General features: G+C 37.8%; 1 protein-coding gene and 1 long non-coding RNA gene across 3 annotated transcripts in view; one reads left to right on the plus strand and one right to left on the minus strand.

The window, feature by feature from the left end:
* Nucleotides 1–833: 833 nt before the first annotated feature.
* On the minus strand, nt 834–18182 carry LOC141492611 (uncharacterized). The gene is made up of 3 exons (XR_012469977.1): nt 18020–18182; nt 15531–15708; nt 834–1147 (listed from the first exon to the last, which is right to left on the minus strand). It is a non-coding gene; the product is annotated as an uncharacterized LOC141492611 (long non-coding RNA).
* The window catches only part of MTPAP (mitochondrial poly(A) polymerase), a 41500-nt gene continuing 37554 nt past the window's right edge, over nt 17939–21884 (plus strand). Inside the window, exons 1-3 of one of the 2 annotated variants that reach the window (XM_074193064.1) lie at nt 17939–18124; nt 18800–18856; nt 21341–21513. In XM_074193064.1, the coding sequence (XP_074049165.1) occupies nt 17986–18124; nt 18800–18856; nt 21341–21513 (369 nt within the window). In that variant the 5' untranslated portion in view covers nt 17939–17985. The remainder of the gene's footprint in view (nt 18125–18799; nt 18857–21340; nt 21514–21884) is intronic. The other variant, XM_074193065.1, reaches the window with a different exon arrangement.

The raw sequence follows: 21884 nt of genomic DNA on the forward strand, positions 1-21884 counted from the left end.
GTTCAGCACCTTGGAATTTGAAAGAAGTAGCACAATTAAGTAGAAAGAGTCTTGGATTTGTGGTCAGATGACTCAGTTCTGCGATGTTTTATGTGTGAGACCGTGAGCAAGTAATTTAATTTTGGGGGTAAGGAAATGCTAGTTTGTTAATCTGAAAAATAATAAGGTTGGACTAGATGATCTCTAAAGCCCTATAAATCTACAAATAATAATAATAATAATAATAAATAAAAATCTATAAATATGATTTTTTTAAAGTAAGAAGAGGAGGATGGGCTGCTCCCTACCTTACCTCTAATGTGGTAGCTAGAGTAGATTACCGTTAAGCAAGCTGGACCCCTTTATGTGTCTTATATTTGCTTTCCCTGGGTTTGTAATCAAAAAACAACTTGAGGTGATTAAATCTAGACTTGGAAGCAATGTTATGAGACAGAGATTTTAAGGTCCTGTGTTAACTGTGTAAAGGTAGCTAGTGTCATGATAGTTTCTTCATAGAACACTGAAAAGAGGAGGAACCTAAACCAGAAGACATAGATTTTGTGAGAGACAGTGCAAAGCTGAGGGGAAGTATAAAGATCTAAGGGCTTCAAACTTTATATTCTGATAAAATTTAAGTATCAGTCCTCTATGCCACAAAGATATCAAAGAATGATGAAAGACCCATAAGAGTAACTTTCTTGTTGTAACAAAGAACTTGAAACTAAGAGAATACTCCTAAATTGGAAAAGGGCTGAAAAAGTTATGATATAGGAATATGATGAAATACTGTTGTGCTATGAGAAATAGTGATGGCAACAGTTTCAGGGAAACCTTGAAGACTTGAGTGAGCAGAACTAAAAGAATAATTTACAACAACATGGTAATGACAAACAAAACAAAACAAAAAGAAACCATTGAAATACATAAGAATTCATTTTATTAAATTGCTCAAAATTTTGTCAGATTGTTCAGGACACTGAAGCTGTAAATGATGAGCTGAATTCTTCTTTTCTATGTCTCCTGAGAACCCCCTCAGATGGGATTTTCTCTTTCTAGTCAAATAAATTATTATTTCCCCATTACTGCTGAAAGCAGGGAAGACCGACCTTGCTGTTTTATCACAGGCTAAATTAGGGAAGTGGTTTATTATGTTGAGAACTGTGGAACCCTGAAAGGCAAAGAAGAGAACAACATTCTTCAGAAAAGATTGCTTATCATTCTACTTGCTGAACCCCTAGTTCACTGTGGTTCTGCTCCCTATGGCCGATTTCTTTGGAGCAAAGAGAAAAGTCTCTAAATCAGTTAAATAGGTAGTTACAGATTATCTCAGGGATATACACTTCTTGGGAATGAAGTAGCAAGTCACAAACTCCTATTCTTTTGGGAGGAGTGGAACATAACCAGGTTCTCAACCTAAATAAATGAGAGATGCTATGAAAACTCTTGAAATGTCTACCCTACACATTGCAATAATTCAAATTCAATGGATTATTGAATATTTCGCTTATAAATGTCAACATCCCACAGTTAGACCAATTAGGTAAATTATTGTGGTCATATAATTCCCTGGCTTACTAATGGGGATAATAAAAACTGAGGGAATGGAAATCACTTATGAGATAGAGATATTTTATGTGATGGGGGAGGAATGTCACAGGAGTAGACAGACACTCTGAAGCATGATGCACTTTAGACAGGGAGGGCTTGGCAAGGGTAGCCCAGTATTGACTAGTCAAAAGATAACATAAATACAGTGGGATGAATAGCTAAGAGGTAAGAAAAGGGCAAAGAAGGATAGGAAAAGTAGGGTGCTGAAACCATTGTCAACCATTTACTGATTACTTTTATTTAGGACACTGTATTAGATACTATGGGTAGAAAAGAAATAAAAAAAATGCAGTTCCTAAATTCAAGGTGCTTCCCTTTGAGTTGGGAACTCAGTCCATAAAGATGTTAAAAAAAAGAATACAAGGGTATTATGAAAATAATGACAGACACAATAAGATACTGCAGGAGTTCTGATCAAGATATGAGTAGTGAGGGTTAGGTAGTTAGAGAAATCTTCATGAAGGTGATGGGACTTTGGTGTCTTACAGGACTTAAGAAATAGGGATTTTAGAAATCACATTCCAGGGGTATCAAAACCAACTAGAAATGGATCCCTGCTAGCCTGCATTTTTGACCCAAAAGTCTAAAACCCTCATTTTAGAGGCAAGGAAACTGGGAGCCGGGGGGTGAAGAGACTTGCTTTAAGGTCACATAGAGTATCTGGAGTGAGAGCTGAAATTGGGATCTAGTCTTCTGATTCCAAATTTGATGTCTCTTTCAGGAGATCAGACCTGATTCTTTAAAAGTAGAATATAACTTCCTGAAAACTTTCTTCAGTTGCTTTTATTTTCCAAAAGTAATTTATTATATGTATTAAACACCTGTTGAATTGAATTAAAGTTATCTCCATGTTGAACTTAAGTTGTAAGATAAAGGAAAAAAATTCCTATAGAGAAGTGAACAAGCTTAGGCAAAACTATGGAGGTAGGAATCTGCATGGCATGTCTTGGGAAAAATCAATAGATTTTGGGCTGGGTAAGAAAAGTTCATATTAATAATAGCTACTTGATATTTTAATAATCCTCAAAATAGCTCATAAGTCCTACAGATGTGAGCATTCCCAGTCTACATATAGGAAAATTGAGGCTCAGAAGTCAAGGGACTTGCCCATGATCATACCATTATAAAATATCCCAGGTGGAGTTGGAACTCCAGTAACTTGTAATCAGAGTAAAACTATTTCCTTTGTACTTCTTGTCATGGGAGAATAATGGCTAATAAGGTTGGATCTCTTAAAGTGATACATTGTGAAAGGCCTTGAGAACCAGGATAATTACTTTCATTTTAATAATAAACAACTTAGATATTTATATATGTAGATACAGGAAATAATGTTAAACTCAAGTCAAGAAATACCTGAGTTCAAATTAAAATCCCAACTGTGACAATTAATAGTTGGGAATTCTTGGATAAGTCATTTAATCTTCTGCACTTCAGTTTCATGGAACAATAGACAGAGAGACAACAATATAATGACTTATAAATATATGTACTACATTTGGTATTTTACAGGTTACTGAGAGAGCTCTTTCACATACAATACCTCATTCTGATTCTCACAAATCAGAAGGTAAAAAGTTCTCACTTTATAGACGAGGAAAAGTAGCATTTAAGCTCAAAGTAATAATATGACTTTATATTATGTTAATTATTAGTAAATTGTTAAATTATATGAATTATAATTATGTGACCTTAAAGCAAGTCTCTTCATCCCCCTGACTCCAGTTTTCTCGCCTCTAAAATGAGGGATTTAGTCTCAAGTCAAAATGCAGGTTGGCAGGGATTCATTTCTAGCTGATTTTGATACCCCTGAAATGTGATCTCTAAAATCCTTTTTATCTCTTAAGTCCTGTAAGACACCAAAGTACTTACAGAGCATTTTTTCCCTTTTGGCTCAAGAGTTAAGAATTCACTTGCTTATTACATAATATACACAACAGTTCGAAGAGTTCTTTTTATAGTTGAATGAAGAGCCAAAATCTGTGTCGTTCATTCCAAATTTGAATGTAGAGCCAAAAAGATATTAAAAGACCATTTTCAGTATAAAAAGGAAGCAAAATGTCTTAAAAAATAAAGTGCAGAGGGCATAACTATTGTGGCAATTATATAATCTCATGACTTATAGAAGATGGACTTTAGAGGGAAAACTGACAAGCAAATAAATTTTGAGGGATATGTCACTGTGACTGAGCACTCAAGGTTATTGAAATGAATATTTAGTTATTATTGAGCAAATGCTTTAAATTATGGAATATGTATATATAGTAAACCAATCTCATTGAGAACAATATTGCTTCTAGGATCTGGAGAGTAAGATGCCACTTCTTCCTGCTATCCGCATCCTAAAACAGTATTGTTCTCAATGAGATTTGTGTAGCATAAATAAATGAAGTCAGTACTATAATGAAAAGAAACACAAAAATCTAAAAATAATGAATCTGATAATGAACCTTCATGTAAAAAATTTTAGAAAAGGAATTGTGCTACTTAGCCAATTAGAGGGGAAAATATACAAAGAAAATTGTCAAGTTATTCATTTCATATCTCAAGAAGTGACATTCACCTTTTATAAATGTAACAAGGTTGGTTGAAATAACCCTCACTTAGTTCTGATATGCTTATCAGTGAGAACAGATCTCTATTTTTCACTAAATATGAACAAGATCTGGATACTCCCCTAGGTGTGAAGTCTTTTCACAATATTGCTATCTCCTCTGAGACCATATAAACCAAGAGCTGGTTAATAATCTAAGGGATTCCAGGAAGTGGCAAGTAAGGAGAGAGAAATTCTGGCTGATACTCTAAGGAGTCACTTGGGGAACAAGGGGAGTACTTCTGATTTGGTTTTGATTTTATTCACTATCCCTTGCCCTCAATCCCTTGGCCATAGGAAAACTCTGAGAGTTTCAGAGTCTGGAGAATTCTGGACTTCCCATTAATATTCTAGTGTCATTCCTAGGGAGTTAATAATATAATTAATATGATGAGAAAAGGGAAATTCAAGGTTTTACAAGAACTTCCAAATAAAGTTATACAGTGCCTAAAGGGAATTTCAGGAGCACAACACAAAGGGGAAGACAATACTCTAGCAATCAGGAACCGAGTTACCTTTTTGCCACATGCTTTTCACTGTTCTCTATGTGAATTGATGGCAGTAAAAAATATCTCCAAAAACCGTCTGGTTAATTAATAGCAACTGATACTCAAAGTAGAAAGCTTATTCATGGGAATTCATGAACTATATAACATTAGGGAGAAAAAAAGGATCACTATTTCCTTAAGGCTACTTTTTAGACTCTGAGGGCACAAATAGCAGCTGCCTTTTGAGGAATCCAATAAGTATAAATGGGGTTTGAGAAAGAAGCTCCAGACTCTAAGCGTGCTATTAGAAAAGATATTTTCCTTATTAGCAGTTATAATCTTATTTTGAAAATGATTCTACTTTCAAGGATCCCAAACTCTGGTGATACTAGAGAAATTCTGAAATCAGTGACCCTACAAAAGATGAGTTTGAATCTCAACATATTTATTCCATTATGACTAGGAGTTACTTTGCTCACCTGAGCAAGAATCTATGGAACATAAGCATAAAAGAATAAGCTTGTCCCAGAACTGCCTTTATTTGAGATCCATTAAGAAGATGCAAGGAGGGGAGGCTAGGTGGCACAGTGGATAGAGCACCGGCCCAGGAGTCAGGAGTACCTGGGTTCAAATCAGGTCTCAGACACTTAATAATTACCTAGCTGTGTGGCCTTGGGCAAACCACTTAACCCCATTTGCCTTGCAAAAACCTAAAAAAAAGATGCAAAGAATGAGATGATGATAATGATTAATAATAATAATTTCTATAGAAATATAAAACGTAATCTTACAAAATATATATTTTTTCATTAGATCACCACAGGAGTCTGGAGAGTAGATAAGGCAGGTATTTCAAAGATATGTAAATTTTAAAGATAAGGATAATGAAGCTGAGGGTGTGACTTGGCTAAAATACAACAGTCATTCTGTTGTCTCTTAGGTAAAGAAATGAGTTTAAAAGAAGGTGAGAAAATATCAGCCTCCTGGATTAAAGAGAAAGAGAAAAATCCTTTCTAAAAATAAGACTTATTTTTATGCAAATGAACTTCTTTTAGGAGTGTAGGGCATGAAAATAAGGTCAGCTTCTGTGTTTTAAACCCTATTTTTGTCTGTCAAATTCCTTAGACCAAATCTACTCTATGTTAGAATTTGGACTAAAATCTCTACAATTCTTATTAAAAGTCCAATATGTCATTTAAAAAAGTTATGTTGTACCTCATACCCTTTACCAAGATAAGATACAAATGGATACAGGATTTAGACATAAAAAACAATACTATAAGCAAATTAGAAGATCAAGGTGGAAAGGGGAACAGTTTATGACTAAGAGATGGAGAACATCACTAAAAACAAACTACATGATTTTGATTACATTAAAGTTTTTGTACAGATAAAACCACTGTAACCAAGATCAAAAGAAATGTAGTAAACTGGAAAACAATCTTTATAACTAATGTTTCAGACAAAGGACTCGTTTCTAAAATATACAGAGAACTGAATCAGATTTTTAAAAAAAAGCCATTCCCCCATTGACAAATGGTCAAAGGATATGCAAAGGCACTTTACAGATGAGGAAATCAAAGCAATCCATAGTCATATGAAAAATTGCTTTAAGTCATTACTTATTAGAAAAATGCAAATTAAAGCTTCTCTGAAGTACCTCCTCACACCTCTCAGACTGGCCAATATGACCAGAAAGGATAATGATCATTGTTGGAAGGGTTGTGGGAAATCTGGGACACTATTACACTGTTGGTGGAACTGTGAACTCATCCAACCTTTCTGGAGAGAAATTTGGATGTATGCCCAAAGGGCAACAAAAATGAGCATACTCTTTGATCCAGCAATACCACTACTCTGGGTCTATACCCTGAAGAGATGATGAAAAAGGGTAAAAACATCACTTGTACAAAAATATTCATAGCAGCCCTGTTTATGGTGATAAATATTTGGAAACCAAGTAGATGTCCTTTAATTGGGAAATGGCTTAGCAAACTGTGGTATATGTCATGGAACACTATTGTTCTATTAGAAACCAGGAGGGATGGGAATTCAGGGAAGCCTGGAAGGACTTGCATGAACTGATGCTGAGCAAGATGAGCAGAACCAGAAAAACACTGTACACCCTAACATGGGGGTGATGTTCAACCTTGATGAACACACTTATTTCATCAGTGCAACAATCAGGGACAATTTGGGGCTGTCTTCAATGGAGAATGCCATCTGTATCCAGATAAAGAACCATGGATTTTGAACAAAGTTTAAGGACTATTCCCTTTATTTTAGGAAAAAAAAAACCTGATATCTTATTGTCTGATCTTTATGTTTCTTCCTTAAGAATATGATTTCTCTCTCCTCACACTCAATTTGGATCAATGTACAACATGGAAACAATGTTAAGATTGACAAATTGCTTTCTGTGGAGGGGGGAGGGAAGTAAGATGGGGGAAAAATTGGAAAACAAAATAAAAGCTTTAATTAAAAAGTTACAAAGTAAAAAAGTAGATGGAAGTTAAGTCAATTATCAAAATTATATTATTTTATGTATTGTATTATTATAAACTATTATTTTATAATACTAATTATAATGATTTAATGCAGAATTTTAATTGATGTAACTCAATTGTCAAAATGAGGAAACCAAAATTTCATCTCCTTGCCAGCAAGAAGAGTTTAGAAAACTTAAGGCTATGTTGTTTTAGAATACAATATCATTTGGAAAGATATTGGAAGATTATGAAAAATTGCTTCATAAAGTTGTGAGAAACAGTGAAGTGAAAATTAATTTTTTGTTTTTGTCTTATTTTGTGAGCAATGTGGTTAAGTGACTAGCCCAAGGTCACACAGTTAGGTAATTATTAAGTGTCTGAGGTGAGATCTGAACTTAGGACCTCCTGAGTTCAAAGTCAGTACTCTATCCACTGCGCCAGTTAGATACCCCTGAAAATTAATTTTTAAAAAGCTTGGTGAAAGACTCAATTACACAAACTCATCCTTAAGGGTATTTAAGGCTGAAACTAGATGAGGGACAACATATGGATTTTAAAAATGGAAAAAGGCTGTTAGGAATTTTTGTAGTTAAACTATTAACACTTGGTAATCACTATTTTATTTAAAAAAATGTGAATACCTGTCTTTGATGGAATTAGAGGAATAGAATGAGGTTGGCTGAGATAAAAATTTGATTAAGGACTTTTAAAAGATTGAATTTGGGGGCAGCTACAGTGGATAGAGCACCAGCCTTGGAATCAGGAGGACCTGAGTTCAAATCTGGTCTCAGACACATAATAATTACCTAGCTGTGTTACCTTGGGCAAGCCACTTAATCCCACTGCGCCTTGTAAAAAACTAAAAAAAGAAAGAAAGACTGAATTGTAAGTTTTGTAATCTAATATAAATATAAGTCAAATTCACAGCAGAATTCAACTCCAGGCATGATGCATTAAAAATATGGAGAGGTGGATGATGGGGGGCTGAGAAAAGTCATAAAAAGTTGGAAGAGTGTGTTGCTCCTTTATGGCAAATTTATAGGAGGTCATAGGCAAGAGTAGCAGAAGAAGGGAGTATATGAATGGGTTTCTAGCTTTGGATCTCTTGGTAATGACTACATTGATGAAATCCATTTATGTATGTGTTGTCTTCATTATTTTTTTCTGTTCATTCTTTAGGGTTTTATCCAGGAAATTACTGTGCTTTTTGTTAATTATACAATGGTTTACTTTTCCTATTCTGTTATATCATTTGCAGTAGAATTTAAAATAAAATTGATTTGAGTGGATATCTTTTTATCATTTCTGATCTTATGAGGAAAGCTTCCAGGTTCTTCATTACACAGAATTATAACTGTTTTAAGCAAATATTTTTGATTATATTAAGAAAATTTTTTCATTCTTGTTTTTACTTTGTTTTTGTCATGAAAAAAATGCTTCATTACATTGAAGGTTTTTTCTGCATTAATTAACATGAACTATAGTCCTGGTTCTACTCACTTTACTTTCCATCAGTTTGTACAAGTTTTTTTAGGTTTCTCTGGAACCATTCTTTTTATCCTTTCTTACAGCACAACAGTATTATAGGAATATATTTAATGAGATCATAAGGCATTGTACTAGTAAGCCAAGTAGTTTTAAAACTACCTGGAATGATGGTAACTAGGTGGCACAGTGGATATAGGGCAGAATCTGTTTGGTCAGAAAGTCTGGCTTCAGATACTAGCTGTGTGTCTCTAGACAATTCACTTAATCCTGTTTGCTTCAGTTCCCTCATCTGTAAAATAAGCCAAAGAAAATGGCAAATCCTTCCCATATCTTTGCCAAGAAAACCCCAATGGGGCACAAAGAGTCAGACACAACTGAAGCGACTGAAAAACAACAAAACTGGAATAATGTGGGTGGAATCCTTACGAATGATTTATGTTAGGAAAAGGTAGAGAGGCAGCATAGGGCAGTGGAAAACGAACCAGCCTCAGAATCAGGAAGATCAGATTTCTATTATTTCCTCTTATTCAAGTTATTTCCTCTTTATGACCCTGGGCAAGTCTTTAATCATCTCAGTTTCCCAGGAACCTCTCTAAGACTCTAAGTTACAAAACAGTTGTTCAACTGCTTTGATATCAGGAACTTATACATTTGACAATGAATCAAAGGACATATTTTAATGAAGAGTTTTTAAAAGTTTATTTGTTTTTTGCAAGGCAATGGGTTCAAGTGACTTGCCCAAGGTCACACATCTGGGTAATTATTAAATGTCTGAGGCTGAATTTGAACTCAGGTCCTCCTGACTCCAGGACTGGTGCTTTATCCACTGTCCCACCTGGCTGCTCCCAGAGCAGAGGTTTTTAAAGGAAATAATTTGGGTGCAGTGTTGTTGGTGGTTGGGGAGAAAAGGTAAGTAGATCCAAAATAAGTCTTGCTGAACTGGTGATTTTTTAGGACTAGTTATGATAAGCATCCTTAGGATATTTAGAATGTTACCTGGCAAATGAGGAACCATTGGAGATGTAGGTACTTTTCTAAGATTCCATGACCACCTGTAGTCATGAACTTGTGACAAGAATTTTGTTCATGAGCATTCTAGGAGAGAAGATGGCAGAAGAAGGCAGGGGCAGAGTGCTTGTGAAATGTTTTCTTTCGTGTGTTCTCCAATTCTTTCATTCAATGAAAATATGATAACTTGCCACTACACTGATGCTGTGGTGAAGGAGGATGACTGATACACAGAGTGAATTTGCTCTGATGAGGTGGATTCTCAGAAATGGTTTCCCTCCCCAGAAATTCTGAGCTTCAGAGAATGTCTCTTTGTTAACTGTCCCCTCTGCTATCTTGTCCTTGCAGTTAGAGAAGTGTATTGAACTGAATACTCTATTTACACTGTTGACCAGCCCTTCCAATTCCCCCCAACTTTTTTTTCCCTTTTTCTATTTGGATATCTTCTTGCTAGATAAACGCAACATGAATATGAATACCCTTACCTTTGTTTTTGTGCTGTTTTGGGTCTTAAAAGTTGGGAACAAAAAGATGGTGAAGTAGACTAATTCTGCAACAGCAGTGGAGGGAGGGGGAAAATCTAGATTTTAGGGTTTCCCCAGAAACTCACAACTCCAGTGGTGTTGCCTATCTGCAATAGCTTTTTAAGTCAGATGTAGGTGATAAGTAGGTAAAATAAAAGCAAAGAGAGATTCATACTATGGAGTCACCATTCCCTTAGACTAGGACTGTTATTGAATTATTTTGAGTCAGAAGGTCTTTTTTGGAAGGCCTTAGAATATACTCCTAGGTTCCTCAATTTAGCACTAAAATTCTTTCTTAATTATTATTTTTGGTAAGCCCAAAGACCCCTCCAGCTTCTTAGAGCTTCCCCTGGGATTTACAGGATCAAGTGAATAAGCATTTATTAAGTCCCTTCTGCATGGCAGGCAATCTGTTAAGTTTTTGGGGTATAAAGGAAAAACAGCCTCTATTCACTAGGAGTGCAAAGTATAATGGGGTAGCTGACATGCAAACAACTATGTATAAACAAGATATATAAATGATAAAATTGGCGATGATGGGGAAGGTACTAACATGAAGGAGTACAGGAAAGGCCTCTTGCAGATGAAATTTTAGCTGAGGTTTAGAGGACATAGACAAGACAAGAAGACAGAAAATAAGAAAGATAATTTTGGGGGACAGCCAGTGAAAATGCAGTGTCAGGAGATGGGTGTCTCCTGAAAGGAATAGTAAAGAAGTCGGTGCCAGTGGATTGTGGAGTTCATGGAGGATAAAAGAGAAGGGCTAAGAGAAGGGAAAGGTGGAAAGGTTGTAGACTGGAAAAGTCAAACAGAGGAGTTTCTACTTAATACTGAAGGTTATTAAGGAGCCACAAGAGTTTATTGATCAGTCCTGTGCTTTAGGAAGAACACTTTAAAAGTTAAGTGGAGGACACATTGGAGTAGGGAGAGACATGTTGCAGAAAGTGCTTGGATTCATGAAGTCAAGGGCCATTTTTGTTTTTTGCCTTTGTATCCCCAGGGGCTGATAGGAAAGAAACATTTCTCTAGCACCTGCTCTCTGATAGACACTGTACAAAATAGTTTACAAATATTAACTCCCTGGATCCTCGCAACACCCATTGGAGGTAAGTGCTGTTATCATCAATTATATTGATCAATTTTATTTCTCCAGTTTTACAGCTGAGGAAGTTGAGGTTAAGTCCCATAGCTAATATGTCAGAGACTAGATTTAAACTTGGGTCTTCCTGATTCAAAGCCTGGTGCTGTGCCATAGAGCTACAATTTTTAGGTACATAGTATGTGCTTATTGGTTGATATTTTCTCTTAATTTCCTTTCAATTTTCTTCCTTCCCTTGTTTAATCACTAATTTTGTAGTGATCTAGGAAGTCCAGTGAGCTTCAATAGCCATTGCTGCTTCTCCTTGACAGATTGCTTGCAGTTTGAGAGACTCATGGGGACATACAATCCCTGACTTGGAGCTGAAGGAACCTCAGAGATTAAATTCACCCCCCCCCCCTAATTTTAGTTGGAGAAATTCAGGCCTAAAGAGAGAAAGTTTTTACACTTGCCCAGGCTCACTCAGGTAGTAAGGAGCAGAGGAAGGGACCTAGATTCCAATCCCCCAGCTCTTCTGCTTAATAGCTATCTGCCCTTAATTAATCAAGTCACTTAACCTCCAAGCTTTAGTTTCTTTAGTTCCATCCAGAACTAATTCTATGATCCTAGGATGATTCAAGCTGCTCTGAAAGGATGCATCATAACTCTCCCAAGGACCTCCTAGTCTCAGGGAATAATTGCATTTTGTCTACAATTTGAGGAGCTATTTCCAAAACAACAATGTCTCTATCAACTTCTTTCACAACTGATAACATGAAAAATCACTTTGGCACTTTCCTGAGTGCTTAAATTCCTAGCAATTTCTGAGCCCAGATGACAGGTGAATGGGAGAGATTGGCATGTTGGGACTGAGGCTGTGATATTTCTCGGGCTGGGTGCCCAGGGTTGAATTATGGGAGGGTTAAGGAAGCCCAAGGTTTAGTAATGTGTTCAGAAGGGTGACTATGTCACTTGTCAGATAATGTATAGGAAGAAGTATTTCTACAGCCTCACTGGGTGGGGAAGGGGGGGAGGGGAAATGATCTCATTCCTAATTAGATACATGGTTTTCACAGTAGAGTATGTCACAATATGAAGAAAGAAACTTGGATTTAAATTAAGCCCCCTTTGGCTGAATATTCCAGATTGAAAGACAGCAAGCAGCAGGTGAAAATCAATTGATGGGAGTACTTATTTGCCAAGAAGTCATTCTGATAAATAAAAAGTATATATTATAAAAAGAGTTTTAAAAATAGTTTCATTGAGGTTAAGGTAATATATAATTAGTAAATCAATTACTAGTACCAGAATCTCTACTTCTAAAGAGCTGAACGATGATTTTCAAAGCTTTAAAACTTTTATAGGTTATATATTTGCTAACATTTGTACTTTTAATGTCGTTGGAAAAGGCTTCATTGGTAGCACAAATTCAAAGTAATGTAATTTATTATTGCTGTAGCCTCTTTAAAGTTTTTTGGGGTTTTTTTTTAGTTTTTGCAAGGCAAATGGGGTTAAGTGGCTTGCCCAAGGTCACACAGCTAGGTAATGATTAACTGTCTGAGGCTGGATTTGAACTCAGGTACTCCTCCTGATTCCTGGGCCGGTGCTCTATCCACTGCGCCACCTAGCCACCCCAACCTCTTTAAAGTTTAAAAGGCATTAAATAGTTTTAAAGTCAGTCTCTATTATTTAAAGAAAAGAATTACAAGTCATTAATTTCAAAGAAATATTTCTTAGATGATAACTGTCTGCATAGCAAAAGGAGAGCCACAGAAAGGTAAGTCATTTAAAGTGGGATACTCAAGTGAGAGACAATAGATGGGCCACTTACATCAATCAATCAAGCAACTAGCAGATATTAAATACCAGATGTTACACTCTCTAAGCTGATGGTATCTCAGTACAAAGAGCAGAAGAATCCCTACTCTCAAGGGGCTTATATTTTAATGGGGGAAGCAGCAAGCACACACACACACACACATATGTATAAATATATATATATATATATATCTGTATATATACACACACACACACATATAGAGAGAGTGTATAAATAGAAATGACTAGAAAGTATCTACATACAAGGTCATTTTGGAAGGACACTAGCAGTTTGGTGAATCAAGAAAGACTATCTAGAGATGTTAACTGAACTGCATTTTAAAGGACAAAGGATCCTAATGAGGCAGAAGAAGAGAGACACAGAGACAGAGTGAGTTCAGTTTGTGTAGGAGAAAGTATTTCCAATGAGGAAACCTCAACAGAGGAGTTTGCATTTTATCTTAGAGGCAATGGGAAATCACTGAATGTGGTTAACTAGAGGAGATACATGGTCAGATCTGCATTTAAGGAAAATTACTTAGGTTCCATTCTACTGTGTGTAGGCTGGACTGGAGCAGTGAGAGACTTGAGTCAGAGACCAATTAGGAGGCTTTTGCAATAATCTAGGTGAGAGGTGATAAGGGCTTGAACTAAGGCTTGTTTTTGTCTTTTTTTTTAAATAGGAAGAAGAGGTTGGATGAGAGGCCTCTTGTGGAGCACAAAATGACAAGATTTGACATTTATTGGATATGTTGGTGGGGGTAGGGAGTGGGGAGCAATGAGACAACTACTATTATGTTAAGATTATGTACTTGGGGCACTGTTAGGATGTTGTGTAAATTTGACAGAAATAGGGAAGTATGGACAAGAGGAGGGTTTGGGAATGAAGATAACAAGTTCAGTTTTGGACATATTGAATTTGAAATGTACAATAGGCAAGGAGAAACTGAGGTTGGAGGTATAGAGGCAAGACTCACCTACAAAGAGATGATAGTTGAAGCCAGAGGAGTATAGTTACCAAGACAAAGTATGTAGAAAAAGGAGTCTTAGGATATAACCTTTTGAAACACTTACAGTTGTTCAAAGTTCAGCCCTGTAGCCATACAAATCCAGCATAGATGCTAGAGGCAAGCACTTGGTTAAGGGAATAGGGCTGGTAAGCCATTTTAGTTCCTGGCCTTGACTTAGCCTTTGAGATTGCTCAGGCTTAGTTCTAAGGAAGCCAGCCAATAAGCTTCCTAGTCTCACATTCATGGTTCATCATTTTGAGGAAAACTGCTTAGTATTTGTAATTACAGGTTGAAAATCATAGGGGTTCCTATAAAAAGGAAAATGAGCAATACTAAGTGAATATTAAAAGTCAAGCACAGAAAGCAACATTAAGCCTAAGGTAATTGTAGCATGTTATCAACATAATGATTTAAACAGACTCTGCTGGGAGCCAATATTCAAGCCACTTTGGGTCATAACACAGTGTTCTGAAACACTGCTAATTAGCCAAGTTACACTTCACACCTGTTGGTATTGTCTAACCATACAGTAAAACTGGAACTTTCCCATGGTCACTCCAATGCCCTGTAGATTCTGTCATCTAGGTATTTTTTTAGGGTTGTTGTTTTTTTTTTTTTGCAAGGCAAATGGGGTTAAGTGGTTTGTCTAAGGCCACACAGCTAGGTAATTATTAAGTGTCTGAGGCTGAATTTGAACCCAGGTACTCCTGACTCCAGGGCCGGTGCCCTATCCACTGCATCACCTAGCTGCCCCAATCTAGGTATTTTAATACTATCTCTTCCCCTTCCCCTCCCACCTAAGGAGGAAAAGAGATCAACTCCCATCTTTATAGACTTACATCATGGATGCTAAGGGCAGAAAACACATGAGAGGTCAAAGAAACTGGGGTTCTTATTCAAAGTCTGTCAGTTAAATGAATGCTTTTTTAGCTCTGAAGTAAATTAGAAATCTCTCAGTAGAGAAGTCTTATATGGCTTGGAGCTTGTCCGCAGACATATATGATCTACCAGAAGCAGGTAGAAAATAGAGAAAAATTGTACAGGGGAAGAGGGGCAGAGAAGATGACAACAGCTTTTCCATTCACATAAAAATTGCATTAACCTCACAAGAGTATTGTGATGATCAATGGATGACATCCATGAAATGTTAAGAATAAAAATATAAAAATAATAATCATTTCAATAAAGTGATTGTGTCAATAAAATGGCATTTAACTGTACTTGAATACACATGAGTTCCTATAAAAGATATTAATTTTATGGGTTTTGACTTACCTGGCTAACATCAATAGTAGAAACAATCAGTTATCAAATTTAAGAATCCACCCCAATTAGACCTGAGTTTTTTGAGATACTTTATTTCTTTGTATATCTCATAACCTATTTTCAAAATAAGTGCTGAATAATTATTGTCTTTATCTCTATTTAGATTTATTTACTGTATTACCTTTTTTTAAAAGCAAATTCTTAAGAGTTATAAATCTCCAGGTATTTATAGAAGAATTCACAAGATACGGTCAGAGTCAATATTCCCTTTGTCTGGTGTGCCAAGGCAGTTTCATTTAGCAGAGTCTCATTGAGTTTCAGTTTCTTGCCCTCTGAGGCTTGCTGGAAGCTTCGATGACCTTAAGGGAGCACAGTATACATAGTTGTTTATTGAAAAGCTGACCCGTTTCCCTGTTTCCCACTCCTCTTACAGTCTCTCTGATTCAAGGAGTAATGAGAATAGCTAATATTTATACAGTACTTTACCAAGTGAACTCATTTGATCTTCCCGAGAAAAATGTGAGGAAGGTGCCATTATCACCCCCATTTTACAGGAGGAAATTGAGACTGAGAGAGGTTAAGAAGCTATCCAGGGTCACTCAGACAATAAGAGTAGGAGGATTTCAATCTCAGGTCTTCCTGATTCTAAATCAATCACTCTAAACCACTCCTACAGAGCCTTGCTTTTTCTGGGCACCAACTAGTTAGCCCAGATTATTTACAGAAGTGATTGATGAGCCTCCAAAAGTCTTATTTGTAAGCTGAGGGTTTCCATGTTAAATCTTATTTATTTCTGTGTCCAGCATGCACAATGATTTAATGACCAAAGAGAGATGGGAAGCATAAACCAACACATTTTGCTACTGCTAATTAACAAAACATGGTTGTTATTGATTTTAATCTAGGTGTCATCCTTTATTTCTCATTCTTTGTCATACCTTCCCTGCCCCAATCCAATCAGTTATCAGGTACTGTCATTTCTATCTTTGTGACTTCTGTTAACCATTCTTTCTTCCTTTGGGCAATCCCAATTCATCAACTCCTAATACCTGGACTATTTGAAAGGGCCCCCATGGTTGGGCTCCCCACTCTAATACAGTCTGTAGTCAGTGATTAAATTGATTTTCCTAAAGCATGGGTCTGACCATATTGCCTCTCTATTCAATAAAACTCCAGTGGCTTCCTATTACCTCCAGAAAAACATAAAATGCTCTGTTTGGCTTTCAAAGGTCTAGATACCCCCCCCTTCTTAATGCTTCTCTCTGAGACCACTCCCAATTCATCACTGTATCTTGTCTGTACATGGCTGCTTCACAAAGTCTCCTCAATTAGATTATGAACTCCTTAAGGACAGGGGGGGTAATTTTGCCTTTCTTTGTATCTCCAGAATGCTGCCTGACCAGTAGTAGTAAGAGCAATAGTAGCAATAGTAGTAATAATAGTAGTAGCAGTAGTAACAGTAGTAGTAGTAGTGGTAATAGTAATAACAGTAGTAGTAGTAGTAATAGTAATAGTAGTAGTAGTAATAATAGTAGTAGTAGCAGCAATAGTAATAGTAGTAGTAGTAATAGTAGTAGTGACAGTAGTGTTAATAGTATTGGCAGTAGCAGCAGCAGCAGTAATAGCATTATTTCTAGTAGTTATAGTAAATATTAATATCAATAAATAACACATGAACGCTGTACTTGTTGCTCTATTGTATAAGAAATAATAATGCACTATTAATAGTTATATTGCTGCTGTTGTTCTATTGACTCTGTGACCTCAGTTGGACTTTTGTTGGGCAAAAATACTGGAATGGCGTGCCACTTCCTTCTGCAGTGTGTCCTCAGTAAGGAACTGAGGTAAATAAGGGTGAAGTGATTTGCCCAGGCTCACACAGCCAGTGACCGCCTGAGGCCAAATTTGAACTCACATCTCCCTGACTTTCAGGCCTGGTGCTCTAGCCAATACTAATAACTATTACTATATTAACTATTATAAATTATTATCATTATTATTATGTCTATTTGATTTATTTTTATGATTTGTGATTTTATTTTATTTACTAGACATTTTACATAAGTATAATTTATTATAAAAATAATAATCCGCATTGGCTAGTAAATTATTGCGATAAATCCGAGTAAGCAGCAATGGCACTGGATTATTGACAGCAGTTTATTCTAATAATTATCACAAACCGTTACAGATGTAAATGAGGGCAGGAATAGTAAGGAAAGGTGGGAGGTGTGCTGGGAATTCTGCATCTTCCCTCGTTGGGCCAGGCTACATGCCTGCCGACGGGCAGTGGTAAGTCTCGAACCCAGGCCCCTAGGTTTCAGAAGCGCGGGAACTCACCCAGCGTCCCCTCCCCCCCCCGGGCTCATTTTCTCCGGGAAGCCGGGACAAACTTGAGCTTGGGCCTCCCGCCCCGCCCCCTCGGCCTGGGGCTCCCGGCGCGGGGGGGGTGGGTGGGGGAGGGGCAGCCTCCGCATCCCCTTCTCTTCCTCCAGTCTCTCCCGGGAATTAGCGGCCGCGCTTTCTGGTTTGACTCCTGCGCCGCTCCGTCCGGCTGGCCGCACGGCGCACGCGCAGGGCAGGCCCCGCCCTCTCCCCTACGCTGCTTCCCCTCCCCCTCCCGCCCTCCAGCGGCTATGGCGGCTCGCCTGGGCCTGCTGGCCCGGCTACCTCTTTGCGGCCAGGGAAGGGGCCGATTTCTCGACTGTCTCCATCGGCACCTCAGTTCTCCCGGAACCGCCATTCTCAAAAGAGAAGAGCCGCTTGCGGAGCCAGGTGGGTGCGCGCGCGCGGCCCCTTCGGCCGGCTCTGCCTCTGCGCGCGCCTTTCGGAGAGCGTCGGGGGCGGGGCCTCCGCTAGCCCCGCCCCCGCCGTGCCGCGGGGTGGGGCCGCGCTTCCTCCCAGCCCCCCCTGACCTCCTCGACCCTTAACCTCCTTGGGGTGGGGGCTGATTTCCCGGGACCCTGGCCCTGGCCCCCCCCACCCCAGGACTCTAGATTGAAACGTTCTTAGCGTCACTGAGGGAGAGTTGGACTTGACCTTTCCGCTTTGACCCGGGGTCAGATGGGAGCCTGCCTCAGTTTCCCCCTCTGTAAAACGAGATCCTAGCAGAGCCTCCCCGGGAAGGCCCGAGGATCGCACGCAGCCGCACTTGTAAAGCTCCTGGCAAGGAGCCGGCCCCGTGTAAACGTCATTGTGGGTGATAACGTTGCCGGCACATCTGCTGTTTTTGAGAACCACTAATGCTTTGCCGGGCACAGTTTTATTTTATTATTTTTAGATTTTGGGGTTAAGTGGCTTGCCCAAGGCCACACAGCTAGGTAATTGTTAAGTGTCTGAGACCGGATTTGAACCCAGGTACTCCTGGTGCTTTATCCACAATGCCACCTAGCCGCCCCTCCGGGTACAATTTTAAATGATGATTGTAAACCATTCTTTTTTCCCTCAAAGAACACAGAGGCAGTCAGTCGGTGCCTTTGCTGATAATCCCAGGAGCTCGAGCTGCAGGTATTCATTGGGCATCTACAGTATTACAAATAGTTCTTGTTGAGTGAAAGCCTGAACTTGAAAGAATTGGTATCACTTTGTTTTTCTTTGAGGGTATTGGGCAAACAGCAAGCTCAGTGAGTAGGGGAGGAGCTGGCCCATTCACTTGGCCAATTTGGCAGCATACCTTTTTTTTCTTCTTTTCCTTTCTTCCTTCCCACTCAACTTATCTTTTTTCTTTTCTTTCCCTTCTCTCTGACCATATATCATACCCTTCCTTACCTGCTGGTCTTCTGCCCAGAGGAATGCAAATTTTATATGCTCAAGTCCCCCCAAAATAGCTTAGATTTCTTTCATAAGGACTAAGACTTCAACCTAAATCATTACTCTGGCTCTCTTCTAAACCAATAATAGAACTCAGGCCAAGCTGCACTTGTTCACTGACTCAAAGTGAATATAAATAGCAATTGTTTCTGTTTTGGTCAGAAATTCTGAGGATATTCCCCCCTCTCAGATTAAATTTTTTTTGATTAGGTAAAGGTCATTTTTTGCCTTTTTTCTTACCTAGCCTTCATCACTGAATGGATGTTGCCCCAGTCAAACTGAGACCTGGGAAAGACCTTAGCTTAAAAAAACCTAGGTCTCCCACTATATCCGGGGCCATCTCCAGATGTTCTGCTCTGTATTCTGTCACTGGACCTAGTTGGCCCCAGAGGAGAAAGTGAAGCTGACGACTTTACACAGCCTTCCCTCACTTGTAAGTCATGGCATCGCCCCCATGATGCCATGATCTTCAAGAATAAAGGACAAACAACAATAACCATACGAGGGCATTAATGGATTATTGCTTGTTAAACACAGACAAACAAATGATTGCTGCAAACTGGCTAACCCATTAATTTTCATCTTGAGGTTTAGTTTTTCTGTCTTTTTTAAAATTAAATGGAAAGTAAGGATTAATTAGTTGGCAATACACTGGTATAACAGAAGTCCAGTGGTTTTAAAAAGGGCCTGAACAATCTTTGTCAAATTATATGAAAATTTTTTTTTCACTCTAGGTTCTCTGAAAGGGGCAAAACAGTCATTGGGATGACATTTTATAGCAAATAAATATCCTTTAGGAGTGCATAGTATAGGAGTTCAGTTGGGTTCAGAGTCTAGTTGGTAATCTGGCAATTTTGGACAGCTTCAATTGCTTGATAGTGGTAGTTCAGTGTCCTTATTGATATCATAAAGATGATTTCAGTGACCTAAATTACTGGGTTGAAAAGTAACTTGGGGTAATAAATAGAAGACTGGCTGAGGAGTGAAGAAGACCATCTGTCTGATACATGACCTGTGTCATCATGCAGAGAGCTGAACTTGAGGTGCTGAATTTGGAGGTCATAGAACCCAAACTCAAAACCCAACTCAGCCACTTACTGGCCTCAGGCAGGACAAGTCATTTAACTCCTCTGGATTTCTGTTCCCTCAGTTGTGTAATAAGGAGGTCAGACTAGAAGACCTTCCAACTTTAAATCTATTATCCTTAAAGGTCAGTTTACCCCTTAGTGCCCCCAGTAACTCAATAAAAAAATAATAATAATAATAATAATAAGCATTTATGTTATGCTTTAAGACTTCAAAGAGCTTTCCTAATATTGCCTTATCCTTACCACAACCCTGAAATTCACATTTTGTGTTACATTTATTTTCTTGATGAGAAAAGTGAAACAAAAAGTAGTTAAGTGACTTGGTCTATCTTTGGTCTTAACAGATAGTAAATGACCGAGCTGGATTTGAACTCAGATCTTCCTGGTTCTGAATCTTATGCCCTGCTTATTTTGCCCCTTACCTATCTCTAATTATATATTCCTGATCTGTATTAAAGAAATCATAAATTGCTCTCCCAGTCCCCCCAAAGAAAAATATTGCACAGTAACATTTATAGGCAATAACCTATAATATAATAATGTAGGTACAAATAAAAGTCTATACATATAAGAATAGATAGTGGGACTGTTCAACACTTGAGAAGAATACACATTTCCAGACATACACTTCTCAGACACAGAACTGGGTATAGATAAATATTTCATTCAACAGGGTCAGAATGAGAAGGAAGGAATTAGTCCTAAACAAAATAAACTCTAAGATGTACAAAAAATATTTACATCTCTTTTTAAGGTAGCCTAGAATTGGAATCTGAAGGTGTGCCCAACTTTTGGGGGAATGACAGAATGGGTTATGAATGGGCTATGTAATTAATGAATGAGATAGTTTCAAAGAAATCTGGAGAGACTTGTATGAACAATGATTTGTACAAGGCAATAGTACTGTAGACACTCGCAGCCTGGAAAGATTTAGGAACTCTGATCTGGAAAATGACTAGCCATAGACTGATGATTAAACATGCTACATGTCTTTGTAACTCCAATGCTATCTATCCTTTGTACCATATAGCTTCTTCAAAGTATAAATTAAATATTAATTTTATGGGGCAAACGATTTTTGTCTTTTTCATAGGCTTACAAGAAAAGACCAAGAAAAAGACTTTTTCTGAGGTGCAAAAAGAAAGACATGAGCAAGCACAAAGGTCCATTTTAATAAGCTGTCCCAAGAAAGTCCCTGAGAAAAAGCTTCTCAAGTATTTGTGTCAGCATGGAGAAATCACTAATCATTTCTTCTTTGAAAGCTTTGTAAGTTCTCAGAATGTTCAGAGTTTGAGAGGATACTTGACCAAGTGAGGAAACAAAGTGAACTTCTTGTGTGTGGTTTATGTGTATAGTTCAGTCACTGCTTTGAACTTTGTTCAACCAAAGGAGTGCATTCTTTCTTTTTTCTTTTAAATGGTATTTTATTTTTTCAATTACATATAAAGATAATATTTAACATTCAGTTTTAGAAAAAACAATAAATTTGTTTATTTATTTTTACATGCAAAGATAGTTTTCCACATTTATTTTTGGTTTTTTGTTTTGTTTTGGTTTTTAGGTTTTTGCAAGGCAAATGGGGTTAAGTGGCTTGCTGAAGGCCACACAGCTAGGTAATTATTAAGTGTCTGAGACCT

Source organism: Macrotis lagotis, chromosome 7 (genome assembly GCF_037893015.1).
Source record: "Macrotis lagotis isolate mMagLag1 chromosome 7, bilby.v1.9.chrom.fasta, whole genome shotgun sequence".
Classification (NCBI taxonomy): domain Eukaryota; kingdom Metazoa; phylum Chordata; class Mammalia; order Peramelemorphia; family Peramelidae; genus Macrotis; species Macrotis lagotis.